This window comes from Pelobates fuscus, chromosome 6, assembly GCF_036172605.1.
Source record: "Pelobates fuscus isolate aPelFus1 chromosome 6, aPelFus1.pri, whole genome shotgun sequence".
Lineage (NCBI taxonomy): Eukaryota > Metazoa > Chordata > Amphibia > Anura > Pelobatidae > Pelobates > Pelobates fuscus.
The window spans coordinates 101364060-101376766 of NC_086322.1; the positions used below are offsets into that span (position 1 = coordinate 101364060).

The 12707-nt window shown below is 40.7% G+C and overlaps 1 protein-coding gene across 1 annotated transcript; it reads left to right on the forward strand.

Annotated features, from left to right (window-relative positions):
* The first annotated feature begins 1009 nt into the window (after positions 1-1009).
* Positions 1010-11930, forward strand: LOC134566088 (serine/threonine-protein kinase N2-like). Its single transcript, XM_063425798.1, has 14 exons — positions 1010-1033; positions 1130-1223; positions 1879-1969; positions 2168-2315; positions 2786-2856; positions 2963-3038; positions 3129-3262; positions 3345-3521; positions 4170-4232; positions 4414-4490; positions 5247-5389; positions 6678-6785; positions 10040-10120; positions 11218-11930. The coding sequence occupies exons 1-14, from the start codon at positions 1010-1012 to the stop codon at positions 11419-11421; spliced, it is 1491 nt and encodes a 496-aa protein (XP_063281868.1). The 3' UTR covers positions 11422-11930.
* The last annotated feature ends 777 nt before the right edge of the window (positions 11931-12707 follow it).

A 12707-nucleotide genomic window follows, 5' to 3' on the forward strand; every position in this document is an offset into this window, starting at 1 on the left:
TCTAGTTTTAACCCTGTAGCTGAAAACATAGCAGTTTCAGAGAAGCTATGTTTCACTGAGGGTTAATCCAGCCTCTAGTGGCTGTCTCCCTGGCATGTACATGGCGTCTTCCTGTGGTGTCATCAAGCACGGGGGACTTCTAGCAGCTGGGATTTTTGTTGTTTAGTCTCTATTTATCTTTTCTTTCAGTGTTTATACTCCTTGATTTAAGCTGCTCTCTGGGTCTGCGTTATCTATAATGGCATTACCTACTCTACTTAATGTAACTGCCTTATTTATTTATTGAGTAATACTGTCTGCTGACATTTCCAAATGTTGTATTTATTTTGTTACTAATTCCCGGGATGTCCAGAGATCTCAGATGCTCCTACAAGTGACACCAGCTCCCAGGCAGACAACGTGAAGCTGAGTGCTTTGCAGAAAAAGCTGGACATTGAGCGGAAGGTGAAGCAGGGAGCAGAGAATCTGATAAACGCATATTCCAATGATCCTCTCAAAGTAAGTCTGATACATTGAAACTGAATTTAATAACAAATAATATTTTTTTTTAATTGTTGATGGGGGAGGGGCAACACCCATAACGCTCTTACACCTTTTACGTGACATGCCTTTTACACCCTCACAGGGAGGTGATACAAATTACCAACTAGATTTCCCGAGATCTCTCACAGTGAAATAGTTGAAGGCATGTGCTTTTCTTAATCACCCATGAAGCACTTTTCTAAATTCTAAGTAGAAAGGATGCATGTTTTTTTACTGTTTTATTTAGGATTTCTTCCATAATGCGTGTCTATAATTCAGCCTGCCTGCAAGGAAGCACTATAGTGTGCCTAGTGCCCATTACCCCAGATGCAAGCATTCCGCTGCTGTATTTTGAGCCATTAAGGCTCTCGTATACTGAAAGGGAAACAAAGTGAACTGGATTTATGTTATATGTTATGTATAAGGACTGCCTGGAACTGACATAATCATATTTTAATATCTGGGTGAAAATCATTGTTTGAGATCAATGAGAATCACACAGAGTCCACATGTATCCTGGGTAGTTAGAGTTTATTTCCTAGAATGAGGTTAATTAGTCCTATATCTCTCCATCCAGTTTAATCAGCTATTCTTATTACTGTTACAGAATGTCCACCATATTGCTGCTGTCCAGGAAAAACTTAAAGACAGCGAGAATAAAATAGCCAGGTTGCGCAGTCTAATCCAGTCTCTTATCAAAGGTAAACGTTCAGTCCTCGTATGCAGTTTGAAAGAATATTAATGGGTAACAATGAACATGTATTTTATATTTTTGTGAGTTTTAGTTTTTAGAGTTTGACTGTGTGTCTGGGCACCATAACCACTACAGGTCATTATTGTTACGGTGCCAGTAGTGCCCTGGTGGCTGCTTTGTAAGGAGTCAAACTGTATTAGAATGGCTCTGCAGGGCTTGCTCCGGGCTCAGATCAGGAGAGCTAAGATAAGTTCCTGTTTAGGAGCGTCCGGGCTCTCCATCACTAGTAGTGGACGCAGGGAGCGGCACCTGATGTCTAATAATGGGGTGCCAGGGCAGGACTTGTACCATAACCACATCAAGCTTTAACTCTCTTACAAGGAGGTATGAGAGATCTGTACGTATACCATAAATGTCTACACTCCAAGGTTTTATGAGGAAATGTACAGCTGTATCTTCCAATTGCTTTGTCTTTGCATTACCTCTTAGAAGTGGGAGGTAAAGGGAGTAATTTTTATTTTATAAATTAAATATCATAAAGTCTAGGCTTGGATATAGTGGTGTTTGCTTGATTCTCTGTTGCATTGAGTTTAGAATTATTGAAGTATTATTAATCACCGTGTATAATATACATTACTTACATTATGTCTCAATCTTTACAGAAGAACCATCGTTACCAGCTCCGGAGACGGACATTAGTACTGCTGCTCCTTCGATGTTGGTGACGGACACACAAGAGCCAGAGCCGGCTGGGTATTCACTTTACATCTTTCTCATCAATGTTGTTAGGACCTGAATCCATCTCAGATTACACCACCATACCTGCTGATTATCTATAAGTCTGTTGTGGGGGTTAAATAATGTCCTGAATATAGCAGCATCATTGTCTAAGATATAATGAGTATAGTGATATGACAACTAGATAAACTATTATTTTCTTCCTTCTGATAGCGATTTTCAAATCTTCTCTATGCAACCAGTTGTCCTACCGGATGTGGAACCTGACTTAGACGCTCCTCCTGCTCCAAGTCAGACATTTTTATATAGCATTCTGCGTGAGATTTCGATTTATATTGAGTTCCCGGATCACCTGGCTCAGGTAAAGCTCTCAGATGTGCTGGTTGTTCTTTACCTCTAAACTTCATCAAAAAATGAGCACTCTGTGTACAATAACCATTATAGCACAGTAATGTAGTTATGGTGCAATGATTCTGTGGATATGAGCCCACTTATTTGTTTGTTAAACCATTTAGGAGCTTTTTGACAAATAAGGGCTTGGCTGATCCATGTGTCCCCTATGCCAACGTTGATGGTTGAACTCGGGCTAAATCTGGTTCTTGTAGGTCTTGTAACTCCCTGTCAATCATTAATATAACCTCTGATAGAGAAAACATAGCGAGAGAGTAGACATTAGACAATGCTTCTATTTCTCCTCCTTTGCCATTTTCTAAATCATTAACGGTAAACAGAGAATCTCAGGGGAAATGCTTTTAGTGTGTTATTCAGTGGTATACATTGCAGATAGGTAACACAAAAAATCCTTTTATCATGTATGGTTCTCCTTTCTAGGATTTTGGAGAAGACCACGAACATACCAGAGATGGCAAAGAAATGGTTACAAACCCAACACCAGACGTGCGGTATGATTACTTACCTGTGTTACAGGAGCCTTTTATAAGTCTTTTTTTATTGTGGGGGTGTTTAGGATAATTTCAATAATTTCTGAACGTTTTCCTTTCTTGGCAGTATTCGTCTCCGGATTCCTCTCACCATGGAGGACTTCAAGCTCCGCTCTGTGCTGGGTAGGGGGAGCTTCGGGAAAGTAAGTTTAAGGTGGAATTCCAATTCTAGTTCGATATATAACGGATGTCTTAACAGATGCAGCACAACAATTTGTTCATTTTAATTTCAGGTTCTGCTGGCTAAATACAAGGACACAGGCAACATGTATGCCTTGAAAGTAATAAGAAAAGGAGACATAGAATCATCATCAATACTCGATTGGTCAGTAAATGAAGAACAATTAATGGTTTTTGGAAAGAAAAGGTCATGTTTTCTGTCTTTTGTTTGTCAATTGGTTTTGGAGATGGGGGGAAAATTACTTTTATCTTTTATTTTTCCTTTCCAGCCTTCTGATTGAGAAGCGGGTTTTTCAAGCTGTGACCATCAGGCGTCACCCATTTCTTATTAACATGTTTGGAAGTTTCCACACTCAAGATCACGCCGTTTTTGTGATGGAATATGCTGCTGGGGGCGACCTAAAGACACACCTCAAACAAGGTCCATTTCCAGAACCCAGAGCTGTGTGAGTATAAGCTGCAGGTCTAATCCAATGTTCTGCAGGAGGGCTACAAATTCCATAAATTCTAGTTATTTAGACCTGTTTATGCCAGGGATATAACAGGGATAGCAAAAACAACAAAACAGTAACAACATATTTCAAACAGAATTTGACAAACTCTTTATAAAAGACCGACATGGTTTCAAATAGTAGAGTAAGAAGCAATCAAATATAACTGAGGAAGAGGACAGATAGCTAGCTCTGTGGGTTTTCGATTGAGTATAAACATGATTAGCCATTAACAAACATATTAAAAATGACTTATTACTGTATACCATGATGTATATCCCATGGGCTGCTGTATATCTGCCTGCTGTATGTGTCCAATGCTGTATCAGTGCGGTTACATACACCGCTGTGTGCACCAACTATAGCTAACGGCCTTGGAAGCATCGGCATTGGTGAATGGAACCAGCTGTAAATGCTAAACGACCAATCACCATTGTATCAGCTGATAACTAACCACCAACCAGCAGTGAGAGAGAATAAGGAAACCTGGGATTTAATGCAATATGTCAGAACACGGAGTGACTTGGAATATACGGAATTAAACCAGTTAATAATAAAACACTTCATCTTCTAGAAAGTAACAGATTTATTAATTATTCCCAGATTTTATTCTGCCTGTGTCGTCCTGGGACTGGAGTTCCTACACCAACAGAAGATCATCCACCGGTAAGATTATAGAAAAAGACTACACATGGAGTGTCCGTGATATTTGTGTTATTGTATTTAACCCTGTTTGTTTATAGTAAGTTATTCACGTTAACAATTTAAAAATCCTAAAGAGTGAAACCTAAGTGCCTCAAGTGTTATGTAAAATGAATAAAACGTAATTTTCTGCATTTTAATCTAGAGACCTGAAATTAGACAATATTGTTCTAGACGAAAAAGGGTTCGCAAAGATCACAGACTTTGGTCTTTGCAAAGAAGGTAAATATAATTTTATAATTAAAACATACATTTTGATAAAAGTATTCTCACTCAGTAAGGTCAAAATGTCCCGGCAATGTCAGAGCTAGCTTTCATATGAACAACCTTTTGATGTGTATGAATTGTGTGCTTCATTCCAAAAGGAACTCTGTAACGGTAAAAGTTTTTATTTTTAATTTAAAGTGTGCATGGGGTCTTTCAGGTTATGCAGCCCCCTTTTAAGCTAAAATGTTTTTACTCAGTCTCTATCTAGGGCTGAGCAGGCAGTGTCGGATGCACACTCACATTACACACAGCCAGCACACACCACATACAGATAACACACAGCCACCACACACACTGGGGAGGAACAGAAGGAGATATTACTGGGAGGGCAGAGTGTGAGACGCTATGCATAGGGCTCCAGGTAGGCAAACCCCCAATTATTCTAATTGAAATTATCAAAGGAGATTGGGCTACTGCTTAAGTCCTTTAGATTTTCACACCCCTGTGGTTACCGACATGGAGGACCGTGTCTGACAGCATCCCATAAACTCCTGCTTGGTAAAGGATTATGGAGTGAATTCAAGCTCCACTGAATAACAATCTCAGCAATATCTATTCACTATTATTCTTATAGAAACACTAGATCCGATACAGAAACATGTCACCAGTTATCAGCCGTGATTTAACCCACTGATTACAGATCAGTCTAATTTGCTAAAACTGAATATCTATCTTCAACTTATACCCAATTCTATTTTCCTTATTTCTGAGGAATCGGATACGGAGACACAATTGGGTCCCCTTGGGGAACACCGCTTTACGCAGCTCCTGAAGTCTTAATGGGCAAGCCGTACACAAGAGCTGTAGATTGGTGGAGCGCTGGAGTGGTCAGTTATGCAATGCTATCTGGAAAGGTAAGAACAGTCTTTCAATAGGAATTTGTAAACAGATTTCTTTTCTGCAAATCCAAAGAGACTCTACCAATTTAAAGAAGCACTCCACACACCTAAAGCTCTGTAGCTTGCTGAAATGCTTTATTTACGCAGTGTCCATTTTCATTTTATAAAACATGGAGATTTCAATGTAAATTAACCTTGTTACACAGCTCTGCTGTCAATCATACAAATGGTCCTGTTACTTCCTGGTTTGTTTAGCTCAGGGGAGATAAACTCAAGAGACAGCAATTGCCCAGAGCACCTGCCTTGCAAAGACTTCTCATTGAGCTGCATTGGTAGTTCTGTGATTGGACAGTCACAGAACGTCTGGGCGGGGTTTGAAGAGGAGGGCTTGTAAAGGCTGCAGTTAAGAGATCTGTAGCTTTTGCAAGCTTTTTTTTTTTGGTATTACAATATTAATATTACATCCCAACATTCCCCTGCATATTATCCCTTTCCCTTCCCAAAATAGATCCCCCGAGAGATGCATTCCTAGTTGTTATAACCCCCTCTCAATTAACCCCTGACCCCTGGTTCCCCAAGAAACATTTGTCTGCCAAACACCTCCCATTCCGTGATTTGCTCCTACCTTTCCCTGATAGTGAAATAAATATCTTTCCAATGAATTAGCTCTATCTTATGCCCCTGGTCCCTGGTTACTTAGTCCTTTGGTGACTGTTGGATAGCTGTGTGTACATAGTGTGTAACCCTCTGTATACTGCTCTCTGGCTAATACCTGTACGGTAAGAGAATGCCCAGTAGTTTTGGCCCTAATACATAAAACAAGCTCAATACTTACTTGTCGAGGTCTTCCTTATTGATTGTTTTTATGTCTCTGCCAAAAAGAAAATAAAGCCATCATAACCCATTATACCCGAACAAAATACAAAAATCAATACACCATATTAAAAGTAAATAAAAACACCAGGAGAGATAACATATAATAGACATTCCAGTCCTTTGTCAAAATGGAGATTCCCTGCTGGTGTGCAGATCATCCAGCTTATTGAAAATTCCAGCCAATCACAGAGCCACCCCTGATGATGTATATTATAACAGAGTTCAGTTCTCTTGTACATTTCGTACATTCATGCACTCGCACCACACACCTTTCATGCATACTTATTGAAACATTGTACCATCTGTACTACTAACATTATAAAAACCTTAAACTATTCCATTATTGCTCAGCTGTTGATTCCTGTAGTTTACAACTTTACAAACTGAAATCGATTTTTTTTTTTTTTTAAATGTATTTATTCTCTAGTTCCCCTTCGACAGCCTTGATATAGACATACTGACTGCGAGTATCATCAAAGGAACATTTCTATTCCCAGAATCTCTATCAAGAAATGCTACTTCGTTAATAAGACAGGTTAGTCGCCCCACACATGTTTTGTGTTTAATAAATGTAATAGATTATATGAGCCATGATCAAACCGTCCACTGACCATTGATGAGGGAAATTGATCCTGGTGAGCTGCCGTAGGATGAATTCTAAGTTCTTGGAGGTTTCAGGATTAGACCCTCTGCATGGAGCCTTGCGTCTAATAAGTACAGTAATAATTTATGACATCACATCCCAACATATTGCACCATTACTTTATATGAAGGGTCTGACACAAGTAAGATAGTGATATAAAGTGTGTAGAAAAGAATGGAGGTTCAGATGATCTTTGGAAGAGGGAATGTATCAGTTTTCTTACTTACTGGTCATACACATATCTCAATACCTTAAATTGGATGTAACTATCTGTGTGTTAATGCAGGTAAAGAATCTGTAATAGCAGTATTAGCTGTATTTCAAGAATCAAGTCACATAAACACACTGGGCACGGATCAGTGGAAAAGACAAACTATTTTATTCTGCGCAGAATTAACCCAGTGTTGACTCATGTCTAAAATACACTGGGCCCCAGTCCTCAGTTAACAGAGCTTATATATCATAAATGATGAAGTTCATACGTAAGCGAGATATGCAAGGGTTACTCCCATTACTGCAGTAATTAATAACCAATTAACTATTACTTTATTCATTTCCTACTTTACTGAGTATGAATATTCTTAGCATTACTGGACATAGGTCCTGACCCTGATCATGTACAGCTCTTGTCCCAATGTATGGTCATATGGCTCTCAGGCATTTCCGAGATGGTCTGCCACCTTCGTTACTGCCCAACATAATACCCAAATAGCGAGAGTATTGATATCTCCACAAGTATTTCCCAGCAGTAAACATGTCTAGCATTCCTGCACATGCGCTCAGCAAAAGGGAAGTACTGCAGTTTTTAACCATATGTGTATCAGATGTGTATTGGGCATCCTGCAGCCTCTACTACAAAACATTCATTATTACTGAGAATTAAACCAAACCCGGAGTATCTGCTTATTCATTCTATGACATCCTTAATGATCCGTTATTTATTAGCCATAAGACACTAATATTTAATATTTACATGACATACAGCGCTCCAACTAGCGCCCTGTATAACAATATAGTTGAAGGTAGTTAGAGCAGGGTAGATCCAGAGCCCAGTCTTTTATTATGAAGACAGATAGATTACAATATAACACACCTCGTGCCGTGGACACTTAAACACCACCCATATACATTGCTACCACCACACTTTCCTTTTCTTCTCTGCTGTCCCTTTAACCCCTTAAGGACCAAACTTCTTGAATAAAAGTGAATCATGACATGTCACACATGTCGTGTGTCCTTAAGGGGTTAAGCATCACTCAGTGCAGGGCAGTTAGCTTGAAAGAGCCCGACACGTGGAGCTAGCAACCGGCCTCCTCCCTGTGTCAAGCTCAGTACTTCTTAATTACCCCATGCACTTCTTAATTGCCATGCCACTCCCTCGTGCCACTTGCCCTACCCACTGTCTGCTTGCACATGTCACTTGCCCTGTCCACTCTATCCGTGTCCATGTCAGATATGATATTAATCCTTCACATGCCTCATTCACTTGCGGGTCCATTTTACTCTCACCATATCAACAACCCAGTCTGCTCCCTGCTTTCCTTACGCTATATCACTAATCCATCAATTAGTACCTCATGCCATTGTAACTGTGCCGCTTCTCCACGCCAGTTCCCACCATACATCACTTAGCTGGTCTCAAAAATACAATGACAATATCAATAAAGAAATGGTGGTTTAATTAATCTTACTTACTTACATTATGAGTCTCTCTAGCAAGCCCTCCCAGAGATCCATCATGTTGCCTCCATTCCCAAGGGGTATTAGAAGAGGTTGCATAGGGTACTGTCGATGGTGTCACATACTCCATCCACTCTCTTGAGGAGTATCATGTGAGTAGGAGAAAATGCTTTCAGTCTCACACATAACAACCCTGATGAGGAAGTGGTATGGCAATTAAGAAGTGCATGGGGCCAAGTAAGTACTGAGCTTGAGGAGGCCGGTTGCTAGCTCCACAGGGAGGAGGCCGGTTGCTAGCTCCGAGTGCCAGGCTATTTCAAGCCATCTGCCCTGCACTATGTTATGCTTAAAGGGACAGCAGAGAAGAAAAGGAAAGTGTTGTGGTAGCAATGTATGTACGTGGGTGGTGCTTTATGTGACCACGGCAAATGAAAAATGAATCTGGTACTTGGCTTGCTGCTTGGGAGGAAACAACTTCCCCCCTCCTCTATCCATACCTGGGTTGCAGACAGATATTGGTTAAGCTGCAGATATTTAGAGCCCGACATTGATTGTAATAAACAGGAAGCTAGCAAGCAGTAACCATGAACCATGCCAGCAGTCATGTAGCGGGGAATGTGGTGCGACTAAGAGTAAGGAGACTACCCCAATTATCCCCCCAATAATTACAAACACCGCATTTATTAAACTTACAACTGTAGGACTCATCCGAACTTTATTCTTTTTCTTTAATTCAAATATAAGTAAACACATATATATACATATACATACCATAATTAACATATAAATTACACTTATTGCCCTACAGCCTCCAACTTAAATAACCATCCTTGCCAACGAACTCAACCAGGTGCCTATGCACCAAAACTTTACCCACTGGTGTTTCGCCTCCCCCCTCGTCCAAACCAAAAATTCCCATCATCTTAAATGCTCTACCACCAGCCGGCTTTTTGCTCGGTGGGCATGTCCTATTCAGTAACTTAAAAGTTTACCTTACAGAGCAGGGGAGGTTGAGACCCACCTTGTCCATCTCCTGACATTCCATCTGCTCCCCAACCCTATTGGCAAGGACACGCTCCCCGCTAGCTGTGATGGAACAAAAACAGAAAATTAGGGTGGGTGGGAGGGAAGTTGTTTGCTGGCCAGAATCCCAAAAGGCACTGAGGTAAGATGATTCCTGCCCCACTACAAACCAATAACCCTCCCCTAAACACATACAGCCAATCACTAGCACCATCCCCACACTCATACACGTGCCCTTGTCCGTTTAGCTGTGCTGACTCTCCAGGGCCTGGACAATGTCTGGGCAGCAGTGACATGTTATGTTCTGCTTGTTGATCTCTGCATTACACAGCGTGAGTGATAACGACATCCTTTGCTCTACCTGCAGAGAAAATTCATGTGATTCTGATGTTTATTATTAAAATAAACTATATGTATATTTAAAAAAAAATTCCCCATTACAGCTTCTCACTAAAAAAGTAAAGGCACGACTAGGAGCCGGCAAGAAAGACGCCCAGGACGTTAAGGAGCACCCTTTTTTCCAAGTACGTACATTTTAAATAGAACATGTTATTTATTTTTACTTAAAATGTCTTAGTCACCAAAAACATATTATTGAGCATCTCGTTAAGATAAAATCTATGAAATACTCATGCTGAGTGCACTGAAATGTCACGGAAATTCTATCATAGTCCAAAGATAATTTAGGATAAAGTAGGGACTGCTTTGTCTTAGGGTTAGGTCTGAGGTTGACACGAGGTCGAGTTTCTGCTGTTTAGTTTCCCACATCCCAGGTGACAGAGTCCCTTTAAGTAGAATTATCAGGAAAGACTCATTCTAACAGCTGAATGAACATTCTAAGCTAGTTGTGCGATTAGAAAACATAGTGTCCTATTTACATCATTCAAGGAATCATGGTAAAATTATACCCAGCTTGTGTATCGATGACCCAGAACCTGCAGCAGCAGTGAGTGTTATAACTTTCTGTGCTGCTAACTTTACCTACATAAACACATCACCAGCAGTTAGTGGACCAGGAAAAGAAGGAATCTCACCATCTCAAACATGAAGCTGTCACTTTAGCAGATTACTATCCCACCAGCTCCCATTAACCATCTCTATGTGAAGAATGGGGAGCAAACGGGAAACCTGCCTGGGGCCCTATGTAATCTTAACCACCATAACCACTGCAGCCTGCTGGCACCCTCCCATTTGTGAATGATTTGATGGCTTACCTGGGGTCCGTTGTGCACTGTTCGCGGTCAGGTCATTGGCTGAGAGTGTTAGCTTAGTATTCTCAGCCAATGAGTACCTCCATGCATCCCCAGGCAAGGAGAGTGCAGCAAGCTTCCGGACTGCAGAGGAGACGCGACCGGCGGACCACAGGTAAGTTGTCAAACCATTCACAAACAGCTTGACTTCTCACACTAGTAGGGGCCATGGAACTCATGGCACCATTACCACTACAGATTAATGTAGTGGTTATGGTGCTTAGACTTTTGTTTTAAGGTAATTTGAGAATCAGTTTAAAGAATCCAATTGGGATCTGTACATACTGTAGCTTTCTGGGCATATTATCTGTAATTCTGTGTTATATATAGTTATTTTACTGATTTACTCAATGATGTACATTCCTTTCCAGCACATAGACTGGGCGGCATTATTATTGAAGAATGTGACGCCACCATTTGTGCCCACCATTGACGGAACTGAAGATGTCAGCAATTTTAGTTGCATGTTTACCTTAGAATATCCTAAGTTAACTCCTCCAAAAAGGCGAACTGAAATACCGTGCTACGAGGCGGACGCATTTGAGGACTTTAATTGGAGAGCTGATTGGAATTAATGTAATAAGCATTAGCTTGGGCCCCCTGGTCCCCTCCCGCCCACCTTCTAGCATGCAAACAGGCCTTCCACCCAAAGACACACACAAAAGAAACCACACACAGATATATCGTAGACTTAACCACACTTATTTTTTACCTAGTGAAAATACACACACAGACACACATACAGATGCAAACACTGACACAAATGCAGACTCACACATACACAGGCTCATATATACACAGGTACATACATCAAAATACACAGACATACAAAGACAGATACACAGACACACAGGTGCATAAACGGATACACACTGGCACACATACAGATATAGAGATACACTCACAGACAAACATGCAGACACACACTAAAACACAGATAAACAGACAAACAGACAAACCCTGACATATATGCAGATACACACAATAACACACATACAGATACATACACGGACACACATGCAGTTACACAAACACGCACTAACACACATACTGACACATATACAGATACACAGACAAAGACAGATACACAGGGGCACACACTGACACACATACTAACACACGTGCAGGTCAGGGATGTATTAGCTGCGAGGCAAACAAGGCATTTGCCTTGGGCGGCATTTTCCAGGGGGCGGCAAAAAAAGCCGCCCCCAAATGCCCAGGGCAAATGTCTTGTTAGCCGTGCGGCTAACTGACAAGCCAGACGGGCGGGCGGGCGACGCTGGCGAGGGAACACTGATTAGTGAGCTCTCTGCTCAGCTCCCTCGCACGCCGCAGAGTGATGCTGGGAGTCGGAATATGACGTCCACACACACACTCACTTTTTTTTTTTTTAAATTCAACTGGAGTTTTGTCAAGCCTAGGGAGGCACAAAACCAGGATACACCACTGATGCAGGTACACATACACAAATATGCATACAGAGACTCATACAGACACACAGATACACAGACACATACATATACACATGCATATAATATCTCTGTATAATCGCATTACTATGTATTTCTATGACATTTTCATTAATAAACAATCAAATTTTAAAAATATATTTACTGGAGGAATGTTATTTTTTGTTCAATTAAATGTTTTATTGAACAGGGTTATTTAGTAAAATGAGAAGTCAAAGTGAAATTGGAAAATAAAGGTCAAAATAGCTGAAACAGAAAAACCCTCCAAGCCATCCATGAATCCAGTTTGGCTACTTTGGCCTTACACTTGAATTCTCACTTTAGTGAATAATCCTGCATAGTTCTGAACTGAGTGTAATGTGTAGATTGTGAGAGAGAAAGCTTGCAGAAGG